The sequence below is a fragment of the Hyperolius riggenbachi genome, chromosome 1 (genome assembly GCF_040937935.1).
Source record: "Hyperolius riggenbachi isolate aHypRig1 chromosome 1, aHypRig1.pri, whole genome shotgun sequence".
Lineage (NCBI taxonomy): Eukaryota > Metazoa > Chordata > Amphibia > Anura > Hyperoliidae > Hyperolius > Hyperolius riggenbachi.
In genome coordinates, this window is record NC_090646.1 from 526662418 (window position 1) to 526681205 (window position 18788).

The window sequence follows — 18788 nt, forward strand, 5'->3', positions numbered from 1 at the left end:
GATACTACTGCAGTAATACATCGAGATATGGGCTAATGTTAATTTAAAGAAAACCCAAAGGTAAAACCTGTTTTTTTTTCTTAGAACGTCCCCAGTTTAATTTTTTGTAGGTAGTAGGTTTATGTTGTATTGTCTCAACTGAATTATACAGTCATTTTCCAAAGCCTTACAGTTCTAAACCAAATTTTATGAACCATTGACTTTTTTTTATCTATCACCTGCAGTCAGAAGCTGTTCTCTGGCAAGCAAGAGTTGTAGGGTTGTAATTCCTTATCAGTGAGAGTTGCGCTATGGCCCCACTAGGTCCCGACTAGACAGAAACTGTCACTTGCATACCTGAATTTTTGAGGCAGGGGTCACATTTATAATAAGTGTATGCAATTAAACACACTGCAAAATCGTGCATATAATGATTTCCTATGCAAGTGTACATTTTGCAGTACAGAAATACCTTTTTTAGTGTGCGGTTTGCCTTTGTTTTGCAAAATGTCAGCGAATCACACTAAGGGCCTTTTTCCACTGCACAGTTGAAGCGCAAATCGCTAGTGATTTTTAAATCGCTAGGGTTGTTACTTTATCATAGAAATCACGAGAAGTATCTTTCACTATAGTGATATAGATTTAAAAATCGCAAATCACAATCACTTTCTGGAGTGATTTATAGGGCCATTTTCCACTAGCGCTGGCCGAATCGTGAAGTCGCAAACCGCTAGCGATTTTACAATCGCTACGGTTTGCTTTTTAACATAGGAATCGCGGTAGGTCATTTCCACTACCGCGATTCGTTTTTGACGGGAACGCGAACGCGCGGCGGAGCGATATTTGCCGCGATTTTGCTATGCAGTGCATAGCATAGCAAAATCGCGGCCGCAAACGTCGGGAAATCGCCGGAATTGCGATTCAGCAATTGCTAGCGTTCAGCGTGAACGCTAGCGACTGCTAGTGGAAAAGGGCCCTTAGAGTGATAATGCAATGCAAATGAAAAATCGCAATCGCATAACAGAATTAATGAAAAATCGCAATCGCTGGCGTTTGTGATTGCGATTGCTAGTGAAAAAGGGCCCTCAATAATCCCATAGGGCAGTGATCTGCAAACTTGGCTCTCCAGCTGTTAAGGAACTACAAGTCCCACAATGCATTGCAGGAGTCTGACAGCCACAGTCAAGATTCATAAAGGCAAATGCATTGTGGGACTTGTAGTTCCTTAACAGCTGGAAAGCCAAGTTTGCAGATCACTGCCCTAGGGAGCCAGTTATATAAAGAGATTATTGCATATGAAAAAAAATATATGAATTTATGCAAGTGAGAGGATTGCCGTGCATGCTTTTATTACAAGTATGACCCCTGCCTGACTAAGGCAGAAAAAGGAGGAAAGTAACACATCACACTTCTTTGTTAGCTGGGCACTGTACATACATGTCTATCTCATGTTTGTATATTTAAAGAGAACAGGAGGTGGGTTTGAAGAATATTATCTGCATACAGAGGCTGGATCTGCCTATACAGCCCAGCCTCTGTTGCTATCCCAAACCCCCCTAAGGTCCCCCTGCACTCTGCAATCCCTCATAAATCACAGCCGTGCTGCTGACAAACAGCTTGTCAGAGCTGGCTGTGTTTATCTCTATAGTGTCAGTCTGCTGCTCTCCCCGCCTCCTGCAGAACTCCAGTCCCCGCCTGCATCCCTTCCCTCCCTGCTGATTGGAGGGAAGGGATGGGGGCAGGGACCTGAGCTATGCAGGAGGCGTGAGGGAGCAGCTGAGACTGACACTACAGATGTAAACACAGCCTCACAGCATGGCTGTGATTTATGAGGGATTGTAGAGTGCAGGGGGACCTTAGTGGGGTTTGGGATAGCAACAGAGGCTGGGCTGTATAGGCAGATCCAGCCTCTGTATGCAGATAACATTCTTTAAACACACCTCGGGTTCTCTTTAAATGTTGCCAAAATGTAGTGTGCAGGAAGAGGCTGTAGACCACAGGTATAGCCCAGCAGCCCACTTTTGTTTAATTGAAGCAAGCCCTTAAACATCTGCAGTCATTAACTTTAAAAATGTTACAACATTTTTAGCAAGTATAAAATGACAAATACTTTTGATAAGTGTCCTACCTTATGCATGTAGGAATTAAATGGATTATAAAAATCAGCAACATTTCCTCTGAACTTCATGTCAACAAACAGGATGTGGTTTAGAGCATCCAGAGCTTGTGTTTGCAGTTCAAGATCACCAGTAGGAGTTGTCCTACCTACAGTGACAGACATTTCCAATTAATATGCAAGGTAAATAATTGTTTTCGTGACTTAAGTAAAATACTTAGTAAATAAATCAGTCATGAACATCAAAAAACTGCATGGTTAACCCCCCCCCCCCCCCCCCCCCAAAAAAAAAACCTTATTCGGTAAATATTCCTTGCTATTGATGGATTGTGAAAACATTTCTGCTGCAAGCACTATTGGGTTTCATCCTCCTTTGCGGTAACCATGAGTCAGGCTCGGGGTGGAAAAAAGAAGCCATGAGCTTAAATCCTGAGCCTGACTCGGGGTAGCCACCAAGAGGTATAGGGAGAAAGCGCAGCATGGCGGTATTTCTAAACCACCTCCCCTAGGATCCAGACGCTGGCAGCCATTCTACTTCCGGTCCTCGAAGGCTCTCAAGCCCTCTGGTGAGATTGCCGTTTGTCATCATGAAGACAGACGGCAATCTCACTTTAGGGGTACAGCGCCACCCGGAGGGAGAATTGCAGTGCTGGATCCAGGGAGGTGAGTAAGTGCAGGGCTGCTGCAGATCTCACTGCGGTATGATTTTTTTCCTGCTTTTTTTCCTGCTCTTAAATCTCGTGAAAAAAAAATGTACCGCTTTTAGGCCCTAAAATCTAGACATCATCATACCACTACGGAGGTTAACAGTGAACAGCGTAAAAATAGAAGTTAGGTCTCATACACAAAACCATTGTGGAAAGGCGAGCAAGCATGTTTGCAAGCATTCTCATACATTATTCTGTGTGACAAGGCATTTCTGTGCGTCACAATGAATCTTTCTAAAAACTTCCGTGTGTAGTTTAACCACTTGAGGACCGTAGACTTACACCCCCCTAGTGACCAGGCTATTTTTGACTAAATAGGCCACTGCAGCTTTAAGGGCTCGCTGCAGGGCCGTACAACTCAGCACACAAGTGATTCCCCCCCCCCCACACACACTTTTCTGCCCACCAACAGAGCTTTCTGTTGGTGGGCTACAATTGCTTCCAGGATGTTTATTTTTTTATAAATATTTGTTTTTTAAATAAATAGTTATTTTTTTTATAACCCTCCCTCCCGCTGCCAGCCTATGACAGCGGATCGCTCCTGTCTCCCCCAGGGGGACAGCCGTGGTACACGGCTGTCCCCAGTACAGCTCTGCCGTAGATCGCAGCGCTGTTCACTGTAAATAGACATCGATCGCCGATTGGAGACTGATTGCGCACGCCGATCAGCGCACATCTCCGCGTGAAATCTCCTGCAAAACCCCGCCCAAGGACTTCACACCAATTGGCGTGCAGTGGTCCTGAGGCTGCCGCCACGTTCACACCAATTGGCATGGAGTGGTTGGCAAGGGGTCAACAGAAAAAAAAAGTTTTCACTGTGTACTTAAAAATGTCTGTGCTAAAACACACAGTACACTCATTCAGGCCTCTGACACAGAAGGTTGAAGATTGTGAACCCACCACCTGTCAGCTGACCCCGTGCACCGGCTGGGCCCTTGCAAACACTCCCCATGCAAAGTGGAAAGGTGTGCACCGCATTGAATTACATCTATGCATGGCCACGGCCACGTTCAGATGCGACATTGCATGTTATAAATGCTACCACTCTATGGCATTAAATAGCAGCTAAAAGGTACTTGGTAGCAGCAGAGAGGAGGCTGAACTGCCTGACAAGTGTGCCATTCAGCCTGACATGTGAGAGACCTAATGGGCATCATCCACAGGCTTGTAGCAAAAAAGCACCAGGTTATGCAACAAGGCATTGAACAGAAACACAAGTGACCTTACTAATAGCTCAGTGTAGTATGCTTACTAAAAAAGCAGGCAGATATTCTAAGCCAAAGCTGCGGCCTCAAATAGTAAGTGTATGGCAAATTCCAGCACTGCTCTCTTGTGTTGCAGGCAAGCAACACAATTACAAAACACTTACCTTGTCCTGGCCTTTGCAAGAGACCAGGCTGGCATTCCCCAGCCAGTAATAACAATAACTGTTAAAGAGAAACTCAAACCAAGAATTTAACTTTATCTCAATCAGTAGCTGATACCCCCATTTACATGAGAAATCTATTGCTTTTCACAAACAGACCATCAGGGGGCGATGTATGACTGATTTTGTGCTGAAACCCCTCCCACAAGAAGCTCTGAGGAACGGAGGTACTTTTGGCAGTTTCCCACAATGTAACAAGGTTCACAGACAGGAAATAGCGGTTTACAGCTGTCTCCAACTGCCAAAACAGCTAGCAGCAGCTACATAACCTGCCCACAGTAAAAATGTCACCATGTAATAAATGTCAGAATGTAAATCAGGGAGAGGAAAGATTTTACAATGAGCAAACACTGACTCAATCATACATAATTATTGTAAAAATGAAGCACTTTTTTTATTACATTATTTTCACTGGAGTTCCTCTTTAAGTGTCTCAACCAAGCACAGAGGATGTTTTCATTCAAGCAGAAAAGCACTGAAAATGCTAATGCAAATCATCATTCTGTAGTCCCAACTACATTTGAAAGTGTAGGTTATACCGTGAATATATATTAGTGAGTAGCAAAATAATGTTGCCAAAAGCAACTCCAGAGTGGGCACAAAGTAAACTGTCCTTACAAACCTGCCTGCAGAGAGAGACTTGGATGTCGGCTGTTCTTTACACTCAGATAAGCTTTCACCTTTTCCAGGATATTTTCAATCTGTCTCTGAATGTCGGCAAGGCTCACATCTTCCAGAGGGTTACAATACTGGTCAATGAGAACAGCTCCTACACAATACAAAACATGAATGGGTCAAATATATTAAGACTAAATTACATAAAAACTTTTTATAACTAAATTATGCATTCTTGAGAAATATGGCATGGGTTCCGAGTAAAGGCTTTAAGCATTGGTAAGTGATTGGCTCAATGACGGAGCTCTGCTCCTGCCTCAGCACTGTCGGATCCAGTTAGAAGAGGAGGCGGGAGTGATTGGATGGACTTGTTGCAGCTCCAGTGCCTTATTGGCTGCACAGCGCTGGAGGTTGAAACAAGTCCTGTTAAACCAGAGCAGAATCCATGAATCTGCAGTCATTGTGGGACTCCTGCTGCATCGTTCAGGCAATTTGTAAGTACGTCATATGGGGACACGGGTGGAGGGCAAAGGAGGAACCGGGACATAAGAGATGGGTGGGAAGGAGGACACTTGACAGGTGACACAGGACACTGAGGAGACACGGGGAGATAGAGGAAACACAGGGGCACATACGGGACGGGAAGCAGGACAATGTAGCATGACTGCTACAACACTGATGACCAGGACACAGGAGGGACAGAGAAGGAAACGAGGTACAAGGGGGAGATAACTGGGGTGGACTGAGGGAAGAAGACTCTGCACCACTGATGTTTATTTTTTTTTACCCTGGTTTTTGTCTTCTTATGGTCTGAAAAATATGGTATGTGAACTGATCTTATTGAGCATAGGATCCATTCACATGCGTGTCAATCTATTCAGATTCTCAGAGTGTTTTTTTAGTGCAGTCACCCAGCCTAAAGGCTCTCCCTTGCTTTTGCTGGGACTCCATCTGTATACCAGCGCTTGTACCCTGCAGGACCCTAGCAGACATGCCAGCATTGGCGGTGCAACATGAATGTGATGGCAGCCAGTGAACCAGACGGCTGGCGATGCGAATGTACAGGATGCATATGTCCCTTAAAAACTGCATAAAAAAATAAAGAAAAAAACATTCTGTAGGCATTCAACCCTTTAGAAGAGTTATACTAGTGAGTATTTTAAGGTCTAAAATTATTTACGCGTGAATCGTGTTTATAACAGGATTCCAGCAAGCTCTAAAATACCCTTGGGTCTAGACCAGGCACCAAGGGATCATCTCACCAGTATCGTAAAATGTCCAATCTTTATTTATGAAAATTGGACCTATGGACAATCAGCAATTCAGCAGTAACAGATCACGTGTATCAGAGCAAAAGAGGTCTCATTAGTCACAGCTGGAGTATAGTGTGTTGAGATGGGAACCCCTATGTCTGCCATATCAAGTGGTATGGGTAAGGTATAGACGATCTGCTGCTGCTATGGAGAGGCCCCTGGAATGCACTGGATGGTTTTTTCAATATGTATGAATGCTCACGATCTCGAGAACTGGGTCAAGAACTAGTGGAGGTACAGTAACGCTTGGAGGGGAGAGGTTACTGGCCCTGGCAGACAAAGTGTGTGGCACAGGCCTATGGACAGGGACCACAGAGATCTCTTGAAGGGGGGCCCTAAGTTAATAAAGGACAGAAAAGTTGTAACGTTTGTCACACAGTACAGTCTAGAATACAACAAAATTGTCGCTATTAATAAGAAATACCTCTCTGTCCTGCATGCTGATGAGAGGCGCCATAAGATTCTAATGGATGGTTCTAATTTTTCATCCCGCAGGGCCACAACTTTGAGATTCTTGCTGTCCTCCAAACATTACTGTACCTCCAGTAGTACACAGCTCCTGAGCAATTCCTTGAGAACCTGAGCAATTCCTTACCGCTCATGTCAATTCCCCACTAGAATTGCATTTACTGCATGTCTAGGATGACAATTAGAAGCCCTGAGTAAATTATTACCAGAGCAAGATTTACGAAAAGCCATTTTGTTTGTGTCAACCTCATCACGTTAATTCACATCCAAATAATCAATGTGTATTGGGTTGTGGCAAATGGTAAAACACACATTTAATGTTTTGTCATTAATATATTGAAAAAAAACAAAACCCAATCCAGTGCATTTTGGAGGCCTTTCCATATCAGCAGCAGATTGTCTATACCTCACCCATACCACACGATACTGGAGACATAGGGATTCCCATCTCCAAAGATGGGGAGCTCCTCACACCTCCCCATATAGAGGTTTTATATTTATGTACCTCCCTGTGGGTGGGGTTCCCCTGCTCTATATACCTGTATGGAACACACTATACTCTAGCTATGACTAAGGAGACATCTTTTGCTCCGATATGCATGAGCAGTTACTGCTGAATTGCTGATTGTTCATGTCCACCTTTCAGATAAAGATTGGACGTTTTATGATACAAGTGAGCTGATCCCTTCGTGTATGGTGGAGTTTGGAGCTATGGCAATATTGTGCTCAATAATTGCTTTTCTTCCCACCTACTCTAACAGAATAAAGCTGTACTCACTTGTGTTTAGGGTCACATGACACTGGTAAAAGTCATGTGCCGTAGTCAACTAATGAGAAAAATGTTTTCCCCTCTTGTTAAAGAGATGACCGTGATTGTTAGACTGAGGGCCATCTCCCTGAGTGGGAGGGACTTGCCTTTAAAGAGAATCTGTATTGTTAAAATCGCACAAAAGTAAACATACCAGTGCGTTAGGGGACATCTCCTATTACCCTCTGTCACAATTTCGTCGCTCCTCGCCGCATTAAAAGTGGTTAAAAACAGTTTTAAATAGTTTGTTTATAAACAAACAAATTGGCCACCAAAACAGGAAGTAGGTTGATGTACAGTATGTCCACACATAGAAAATACATCCATACACAAGCAGGCTGTATACACCCTTCCTTTTGAATCTCAAGAGATCAATTGTGTGTTTCTTTCCCCCTGCATCTCTCATGCACTGAAGTTTCAGGCTGCTCTTTTCTTCCTGCAAACAGCTTTGCCCTTGTCTGAATTTCCTCAGTATGTGAAAGCCCAGCCAGCTCAGAGGAGGATTTATCCAGCTTGTAAAAGATAAGAGAGAAGAGAGAAGCTGCTCTAATCTAAATATCACACAGGCAGTGTGCAGAGAGGGGCCTGGAAGGGGGAGTTCATAGCAGAACCACAACACTGAAGAACTTGGCAGCCTTCCAGACACAGGCTGACAAGTCTGACAGGGGAAAGATACATTGATTTATTACAGAGACTGTGATAGCAGAAAGTGCTGCAGTAAGCCAGAACACATTAAAATAGCTTTTGGAACTTGTAGGATGATAAAAAAACAGGATGCAATTTTTGTTATGGAGTCTCTTTAAGCTGATGAACAACCTCACAGACATAAATGGTGTTTGGATTGCCCAATTTTAGGGGGTGTTCAAACGTTTTGCCAGGATATAAAGTATGCCAGGATACAGCCAGGTGTCAATGGTGCAAGGCAAGCATACATAATCCAATTCATGCATGTAGCTTAGCTAAGTCCATATGCACAGACTAATACAAGTAAACTGATGCACAATAAAATTGCCAATCATTCTAAAAAAAAAAATCTTGACATGCTTTCTTACCACAGATTTTGTAACCTTTTTAAATCCTCAAGGTGAAGCCTCCGTTTCCAAGCTATGAGGTCTATTGCTGTCCACCTAGCAACCCCAATGCCAGAAGCAGAAAGTCTTCCCCTTGTGAATTTAAAATAGGTAAGCAAAAACAGTGGTAAGGAAGCCAAAATCATTATGTATAACCTTATGGCAGCCAATTGCTTTTTCAAATTTTGTACGAATAGGCTTTAATAAAGAAAATGCCTATTGTTTAACCACTTCCACACCATGAAATTTTATGCTGATCTGTGCAGCGTGGGCTCTCCAGCCCACAGCACAGATCAGCTAGCAGCCAGGGCGATCAGACTTCCCCCCTTTTTTCCCCGCTAGGGGGATGTCCTGCTGGGGGGGTCTGATCGCCGCCGGCTGCTTGCGCTTGCGGGGGGGGGGGGGGGCTCTTCAAAGCCCCCCTCCGCAGCGCTTCCTGGCCTCCTTCCCTCCCTCTCCCTCCCCCTGTGAGCGGCGCAGGACGGAAATCCGTCCTGCGCCTGATGGGATAGGCTTTAGCCTATCAGATGCCGGTGATCCCCGGCCAATCAGAGGCCGGGGATCGCCGATCTCCTCTACGGCGCTGCTGCGCAGCAGCGCCGTATACATGTAAACACCGGGGAAGATCTTCCCCGTGTGTTTACATTTACCCTGCGAGCTGCCGATCGGCTCGCAGGGTGTTCACGGAGACACCCTCCGGGAACTGACATGGAACGGCCGCTCATACGAGCGGCCGTTTCCATGGTATACACTTCTGGATTCAGGGGCGTGTATATACGCTCCGAGAATCCGGAAGTGGTTAAAAATAAAGAATACCTGTCCCTGAATGCTGTAATGTTGATGGATAGAGTAGGCACACCGTCGTTATTGTTGGGCACTTGATAAGGTAATATTTAGTAATGAAAAGGGGGAGGGGGGGGGGGGGTTGTGCATCCCTAAAATACAGACTGCAATTGACTTGGTTAATCGCTCATGCATGCACCACCTCTATTAGGCTGAAAATGCATGTCCTGCGTCCAAAACAAATGCTACATTTATTATACTATGGAGGAACTTTGGTTTGCCACTATAGTTTGCATGCAAAGTATAATATACTGGACACTTGCACCACGGTGAGGCAGACCTCCGGGCAAGTGGCCTAACCTAAATTAAAAACAACATATGCATAACTTTGGGAGCAGCTAAGCAAAAATGTGGAACCTACATTTTAATGGACAGTGAGGCTCTCCTCACTGTCCATTAAAATGTAGGTTCCACAAAGGCTGCATGTAGGTTCCACAAAAATGCATACCACAAAGGCTGCATCTGAAATGACCAACGGCTCACATGTGCAGCACCTCTAATAAGCTATCTGCACACTTCTCATTCAATTCAGATGCAAATCATATGCATAACTACTATTACTTACCATGCAAACGGAAAACTCAGGAATATGGGCTGGGAGCTGCTAACCTAATATTTAGTATTTATATAGCACCGACATCTTCCGCAGCGCTGTAGAGAGGATATGGTCTTGTCCCTTAACTGTCCCTCAGAGGGGCTCACAATCCAATCCCTACCATAGTCATATGTCTATGTATGTATCGTATAGTGTATGTATCATGTAGAGCCAATTTAGGAGGAAGGCAATTAAATTATCTGTATGTTTATGGGATGTGGGAGAAAAGCAGAGTGCCCAGAGGAAACGCACACAGACACAGGGAGAACATACAAACTCCACGCAGATAGTGCCCTGCCTGGGATTCGAACGGGGGACCCAGCGCTGCAAGGCAAGAGTGCTAACAACTACCCCAACATGCTGCTCTACACAATATTACAAGTCATTCAGAAACAAAGCACACCAATTTGTGATTTATAACACGCTTCTTTATTGTGCCAGAAGCCACTGTGGAGTGTGCTATAAACTGCACATTGGTGTGCTGATAAATGCTGTTTCTGCTGTTACTGAATGCAACACATAATCTTCAGTCCATAACTGTGGCTGTCTATATGTTGCAGGCTGACCAACACTGATCTGACATATCTCTCCATACACAGGCTAAGCCATTGGCTGGATAATGTAAGGAACATTTTTTTTTAGGGACTCGCTAGGCCCCATTTCTTTCGTTTAAAGAGAACCAAAGGTGGGTTTCTGACATGAACACAGAGGCTGGTTCTGCATACAATGACACAGAGGCTGGTTTTGCATACACTGCCTAGCCTCTGTGTCCTTACAGCGTGCCCCCAGGCCCCCCATGCGCTCTGCTGTCACCCAATATAAAAACAGCCACGCTAGTGACACGCAGCTTGTCGCTAGCTGGCTGTTTACCTTTGTGCTGCAATTCACCCACCGCTCCCCCGCCTCTGTATATCGCCGCACCCCGCCTGCGTCCCTTCCCTCCCTGCCTTCGTAAGCTTCCTCCAATCGGCTTACGGATGTGGGGAGGGAAGCGACGCAGGCGGGGAGCAGCAATATACAGGAGGTGGGGCACTGGCGGTAAATGATAGTACAACAGTAAACAGCCAGCTAGCGACAAGCTGTGTGTCGCTAGCGTGGTGCTTTTTATATTTGGGTACAGCAGAGTGCACGAGGGGCCTGGGGGCACACTATACTGACACAGAGGCTAGGCATTGTATGCAGAACCAGCCTCTTGTGTCCTAATATTCATGTCAGAAACCCACCTCGGGTTCTCTTTAAGGTGTACCTGAAGGGGAAAAAGTGCCCCAAATGGGTATTTGCCCAAGTAGAGGGAAGCATCAGGACAATTCAGAGGCCTCCCCCGTCCCCCTCCTCATTCCAACGCTGGGACCCCCTGAAGCTTATTGACAAGGGCAAGGCTGCTCTGTGCAGGAGCAGACGGCTAGCAGTAGCACGGAACCAAAGAAACCCGTCTTTCTGTTCTGATGAGTCTCGATAGTCAGAATTTGGCATAAACAGAATGAGAACATAGATCCATCATGCCTTGTTGCCACTGTGCAGGCTGGTGGTGGTGGTGTAATGGTGTGGGGGATGTTTTCTTGACACACTTTAGGCACCTTAGTGCCAATTGGGCATCGTTTAAATGCCACGGGCTACCTGAGCATTGTTTCTGACCATGTCCATCCCTTCATGACCACCATGTACCCATCCTCTGATGGCTACTTCCAGCAGGATAATGCACCATGTGACAAAGCTCAAATTATTTCAAATTGGTTTCTTGAACAGGACAATGAGTTCACTGTACTAAAATGGCCCCCACAGTCACCAGATCTCAACCCAATAGGGCATCTGTGGGATGTGATGGAACAGGAGCTTCATTCCCTGAATGTGCATCCTTCAAATCTCCATCACCTGCAAGATGCTATCCTATCAATATGGGCCAACATTTCTAAAGAATGCTTTCAGCACCTCGTTGAATCCAGGCCACAAAGAATTAAAGGATACCCAAAGTGAAATGTGACATCAGTGTTCTCCCCAGGCCCTTTTAGTCGGGTGCTCCACCCGGCTAGTTTTGGTGAGCACCCGGCTGTCATCAACTCATCCCCTCCTATGCTGTAAGCAGAGTTTCCTACAGAAGCACCGGCCCTGCATTCTCTCATCGTGCTCCACCCTACTACTTGCTACGTGCTACTTTTTTATGCCACCTGGCTGGAAAAAAATTCTGGGGAGAACACTGGACATGATGAGATAGAAATGTGTATGTACAGTACCTAGCACACAAATAACTATGCTGTGTTCCTTTTTTTTCCTCTTTCTCTGCCTGAAAGAGTTAAATATCAGGTATTTAAGTGGCTGACTCAGTCCTGACTCAGACAGGAAATGACTACAGTGTGGCCCTCACTGATAAGAAATTCCCTTTTTATCTCTTTCTTGCTCTCAGAAGCCATTTTCTGCTAGGAAAGTGTTTTATAGTTGGAATTTCTTATCAGTGAGGGTCACACTGTAGTCACTTCCTGTCTGAGTCAGGACTGAGTCAGCCACTTACATACCTGATATTTAACTCTTTCAGACAGAGAAAGAAAAAAAGGAACACAGCATAGTTATTTGTATGCTAGGCACTATACATACACATGTCTATCTCATCATGTCACTTTGGGTATCCTTTAAGGCAGTTCTGAAGGCAAAAGGGAGTCAAACACCGTATTAGTATGGTGTTCCTAATAATCCGTTAGGTGAGTGTATATGGCTAATTGATTTCAGTGAATGTATTCGTATGAACATTTGCATGTGAGTGTACTGAGGGTTAATTGTCTTTACTACGCTTGTGAGAGCCGTCCTGTGAAGCCGCGCTCGTTGAAGTACATGAATGCAATTGTGAACTTCCAAGGCTCCATGGGCTGGATTGGTGGTCGGGAGGAATACCTGGGAAACCTCTGGAGGATTCAGAAACTTCCCTCAACTAAGGTAACTAATATTGTACCCTCTGGACCTCACAAATGAATAGGACGTCACAGACACACATACAATTGCTCTTTGGTATATATGGGTCACATTAGAGTAGGTGGTCAACATTTTAGTCATTGTTATATGAATTTTTCTTATCTTTAAATGTTCTCAACTAACAAGTGAAGAATATTACTTTATCAGATTTGTCTTTTGGTCAAATCTGCCCCTCCAGTGTTCTCCCCAGAGCATATTAGCAGGGCGCGCCGCCCGGTTAAGATCCGCGGCCGCCCGGGTAAAATTTGGCCACCCATGTGGTATAATTAGCCAGTGTCCAAGCGGCAAAGAGCGTCCGAGCAGCAAAGAGATTAGATCCGTCCTGAGACCAGAGATGCCTGCCTGCTGCTCGGAGGAGACGCCCGCCCCCGGAAACTGTCAGAGTCTAGCAACTGTCTAGCGGTGTACACGCTGTACGCGCGGGGGAGGAAGATGAAGAGCTCTGAGGCTGAGGCATGCCTGAAGTGAGCTGGAGGCAGAGACGCAGTTGAGTGGAGAGGAAAGTGGGAACAGACAGTGGGTGAGGAATGTAGCTCGATTAGAGGATGCAGGATTAGAGACACTGCTTGTCATGTGTACTTGCTCTTTGCTCCTGTTGAACTGGAATCTCTTTTTTTTTTTACCGAGTTGGAACCTCTGGTGAATTTGTAAACGGCTTTATACAAGTGCAGTGCTGCTTTCTGCATTAGCTTTCAGCGTAGCACTACAGTACTCATCTCTGACGATTTCTGCAGTTATTGAGAATTTGCTGACATTTTTTTAAAGTATACTTCTGAGTGTTTGTGAAGATTTCTGAGCTCTTGTAATTATCTTTCTACTTTATTAAAATGCAGTCGCCGCTTTTCTTAGGACAGTTACAGAATCTGTTGGACTTTATAGTTCTGCTGTGGGTGATTGGTTTTTGTCCCTAGCATTGTTGGAATTTGCAGCACAGTCACATTTTTTTTTGTCACAGAAAATGTCAGTGTGTCATATCATCTCATCCTATGTGGGAATATTTGGTGTTTGTGCAGGGATGCTGGGAGCTGCCACTGTTCCTGTGGGGCATGCAATGCATTTCCCCTCCTCACCTACTTTGTTCGAAAATTTGTTTTAAAACAGAACTCACCTCTGATCGATAAGTAAATTTAAGTGGTAGTTTCCTTATAGCTTTAACTTAAAAGCTACCCGAGGTGACATGTTATAGGAGATTGAAATATGTATGTACAGTGCCAAACACACAAATAACTATGCTGTGTTCCTTTTTTTTTTTCTTCTTTCTGTGTCTGAAAGTGTTAAAAATAAATGGTAAACTGTCATTTTTTTCAGAATGGCAATCGTCGGGCGATTGTGATCATTTGTGAACCATTCCCGGCAGCTATATGGCGCAATCACATATAGTGGAAATTGGAGGTTGTGTGATCGCAGCGCGATTGCGCTTCCTAGTGGAAAAGGGCCCTTACTTCCCCACCCGGCTACTTTTTCATACCACCCGGCTGAAAAAAGTTTCTGGGGAGAACACTGCCCTCATTGATAGAGATATGGCTACCTTAAAGCGGAATATAACCCTGCATTTAAACTTTGCTCTAAAACATTATTTACAGTATATTATATGCAACCAGCATTTTTTTTTACTAGACCAGCATTGGAAGGGTTACACAGTGCTTTAAAGTTCCTGGAGATTTCTGCAGACGCATCCGAAGCTGACATAGATACATTTTGTTTACATAAATGTATCTAAGTGTTGAATGTGACTCATCTCTCTGACTGAGAAGGAGCTGGAGGACAGCCAAAGAGTGTGTAACATTTCTCAATAGATACATATAACTAAATAGAATGTAACAATCTGAACTTCTGCATATCTCTCCACGGAACTTTAAACCTCTGTGTTTAACCCTTCCAATGCTGGTCTAGTAAAAAAAAATGCTTTTTGCATATAATATGCTGTAAATAATGTTTTAGAGCAAAGTTGAAATGCAGGGTTATATTCCGCTTTAAAGTGAACCTGAGATGCTTCACTAGCACTTAGCATCTTCCCTTGCCATCCTACTCGGCCCCTCTGTTCTGGCACTATGACTTCCGGTAATCCAGGCAGTAGTGGCCTTCTGGGCATGAGTGGCTTGGCCGCCCGCACAGCCCTCATTGCGCTCCTGTCCCCTGTAGAGTTCTTTGCAGGCGCAATGGGAGTGCTTGCGCATAAGCTCACGACTGACTACAATTGGCTGGGTTACCGGGAGTCGTAGCGCCAGACTGGAGGGGCTGAAGAGGCCGGCAAAGGTAGCCACGGTACTCATGAGCGCCAGTGTATCATCTCTGGTACACTTTTTTTAAGTAGAACTCAGCGGTGTCTTTTTCAACTTACAGAACTATGCAAGTTGAAGTTCATTTGTTTCTTGCTACAGCAATACATATGAAAGAGAGAACAAAGAGCTGGGAATAATATAAGACATACCTTCTAATATATCTTGTTGGTCCGCCGGTCTTTGCAGAAACTCTTTCAGTCTGCACATAATAGCTTCCTGTCGCATAAAATACAGAATTTTTTTCGCACAGTACTTCTGAGTAAAAGACTTCCTGAAGAGAGAAAGGATTCTGTTTACCACTGTGCCCTCTAACACAGAATGCCAAACGTATTCATTGCAGATCAGCGATTGTACTATAGAATGATTCCATAACTTTGTCCCAAGTATTGAAAAACGTTCTGCTTATGAAACATTGCCAAGCATACCAGGGTGGAACCACCAAAAGATTTATACAAAAACACAGAGCTGGTCCAGGGGCCAGGGAGGCATTTCGCCCCAGGGTTAATTTATTTATTTTAAAAGAGGCTGCTTGCGGTCCTTCTGCAAATGTCAGTAGGGCCACAATGTCATCAATTTAGCTTTTGTCTCTGCTACGCAGTAGGGATGGTCGATACGATGCTAATAATTCATAGTTGATGCAATATTTATGCTAACTTTATGTAAAGTTATGCAGCTTGAAAACCAACTGCAAATGCTGCTGAAGCAGTTTATTTTTCAAGCTGCATGAATTTGCAAAAAAAAGTAGCATAAAAACTAACATTACCTTGCCTTGTCTCCCTTTTTAGTACTTGGACAAAAATTTGGGGGACAGAGAAGGTTGTGCTCTCAGGAACTGCATCTTAGAAAGGTAGCAATGCAGGAGTGATTGCCAGGTAAATGGCAGTGCAGCTTGGCAGTCTTTATTAGATCACAAACACTGGTCCACATGACAGCCCAGGGGCCCCAGGTATCTCACTCACTGGGGCCGCCAAACCACCATGCGACACCTAGAGGGAAGTGCGGGCAAGCCCTGGACTTCTCACCTCCAGGGAACTCACCCCACCACCTCTAAACTGATTGCCAACTGCAACAAACACAATTGCTAACTTCCAGTCAGAGCAATAGCCTGCCTCTATCTGGCCAGCAGACGCTAGTCAGCCAATCAGGTGCACTGTCATACACCCTTTGCCTGCTGTACCATACCTAGCAGGAATTACATAGATTAGCATTCAGGTGGGAGGCTTCGGTTGGACGCAATCGTGAATTGCGTCGTTTACAGGGACGCCCCGTGTAGGCACATCTCCCACACGGTCCCCTCCCTAACCACTCACCTGTCAACCGCATCCTAGAAGCTGCAAAAAATAAATTTAAAATCACAAACACTAGTCCACATGACAGCCCAGGGGCCCCAGGTATCTCACTCACTGGGGCCTCCAAACCACCATGCGACACCTAGAGGGAAGTGCGGGCAAGCCCTGGACCTCTCACCTCCAGGGAACTCACCCCACCACCTCTAAACTGATTGCCAACTGCAACAAACACAATTGCTAACTTCCAGTCAGAGCAATAGCCTGCCTCTATCTGGCCAGCAGACGCTAGTCAGCCAATCAGGTGCACTGTCATACACCCTTTGCCTGCTGTACCATACCTAGCAGGAATTACATAGATTAGCATTCAGGTGGGAGGCTTCGGTTGGACGCAATCGTGAATTGCTTCGTTTACAGGGACGCCCCGTGTAGGCACATCTCCCACACGGTCCCCTCCCTAACCACTCACCTGTCAACCGCATCCTAGAAGCTGCAAAAAATAAATTTAAAATCACAAACACTGGTCCACATGACAGCCCAGGGGCCCCTAATAAAGACTGGGCTGGGGCCCCAGTCTTTATTAGAGCCCCTCAATGTTCAAGCACACACATACATAATCTCACCTTAAACAGCATTCACAATTGGCCTCTCAGTCTGTTAATAGTCATGGATAACTCCCAATATCTCCCACCCATTATGAGTAAAACCCAATACCTGCCGGCAGCCATAGGTGGCCTCCCATACCTGCCGGCAGCCATAGGTGGCCTCCCATACCTGCCGGCAGCCATAGGTGGCCTCCCATACCTGCCGGCAGCCATAGGTGGCCTCCCATACCTGCCGGCAGCCATAGGTGGCCTCCCATACCTGCCGGCAGCCATAGGTGGCCTCCCATACCTGCCGGCAGCCATAGGTGGCCTCCCATACCTGCCGGCAGCCATAGGTGGCCTCCCATACCTGCCGGCAGCCATAGGTGGCCTCCCATACCTGCCGGCAGCCATAGGTGGCCTCCAATACCTGCCGGCAGCCATAGGTGGCCTCCAATACCTGCCGGCAGCCATAGGTGGCCTCCAATACCTGCCGGCAGCCATAGGTGGCCTCCAATACCTGCCAGACACAGAACGGGCACAGAAATAGACACAAACGAAGCACAGACAGAGAGAGAGAGAGAGAGAGAGAGAGAGAGAGAGAGAGAGGAGAGAGAGAGAGAGAGAGAGAGAGAGAGAGAGACAGACACAGAGGAAGCACAGAGAAAGACACAGAGCTGGCACACAGATGCTGACGTCACCGGGAGTGTACCGCGCAGTATGGTCTGCGCAGTACGCTGCCGGTGATGTCAGTGGAAGCGAGGGCGCGGCCGCACAGTTGCAGTAGGTTTGAGGCTTTAAAGTCGCAAATTCCAGGAGTGAACTGGGGGCTGGGACCAGAGCATCGGTGAGTGCCTGCGCAGGCACAGGAGATCTGCGGGGGACCATTAGAAGCCCCAGGTAAGTTCAACTCTTCCCCCCCCCCCCTGCCCCCTACAGCAAGAAAAAACTGCTCATGTGTGCTCATTTGTAGTGTATAAATAATATGTAAAAAAAAAAAAAACAACAACAAATAAACAAAATTATTTTTTAATCTTTAGTAACAAAAAACAAAGCACAGAAATACAAAGACACACACACACACACACACACACACACACACACACACACACACTGGATGCCAACTGCATGCAAACCTAGAACCCATTTCACATGATATAACTTACCCATCTTCTGTACCAAGTATACATAAAAGCTCATCTTCAATGAAATGTATTGGGTAGCCCAAACTTTCAAGATCAGTAAACCCTTCACAGGGCAAGCGCTGAAAAAAGTAATAGAACACGTTAGTATAATTTAAGCACAGCTAATATAAAGCACAAAACAAAAATTGTAGTCATCTAAATAAATATAAATACAAGTACAAAAAGAATAATAATAATAATAATACAAACAAAAGGCAAATAAAAACGAATATTTCAGTACGCACATAGAAGTCAAGTAAATCATAATCTTGTGCAATTCAGCCTGGTAATTCGCTGCTGGAAGAGCCTGCGCCTGTGCTGACTGGCCAAATTACCAGGCTGAAGGACGGCGAGGGACCGATCATCCTGAAGGGGGCTGCAGGAACCCCCAAGTATGTCATTTTTTTCTATAGGTCCATCTCAGATACACTTTAGTATCCATACACATACATTAATATGTACAAGAAGGAGGGGGAGGATTTTTTTTTTTAAATGGAACAGATTTCCGTTTACTGGGGTGTTTGTTCTGTTAAGAAGCCATATTAGGTTTT

General features: G+C 45.2%; 1 protein-coding gene across 1 annotated transcript in view; it reads right to left on the reverse strand.

Moving 5' to 3' along the window:
* The window catches only part of FBXO21 (F-box protein 21), a 46802-nt gene that overhangs the window by 23074 nt on the left and 4940 nt on the right, over positions 1-18788 (reverse strand). Inside the window, 4 exon segments of the mRNA XM_068246029.1 lie at positions 2108-2244; positions 4851-4997; positions 15333-15454; positions 18220-18317. Coding sequence (XP_068102130.1) covers positions 2108-2244; positions 4851-4997; positions 15333-15454; positions 18220-18317 — 504 coding nt within the window.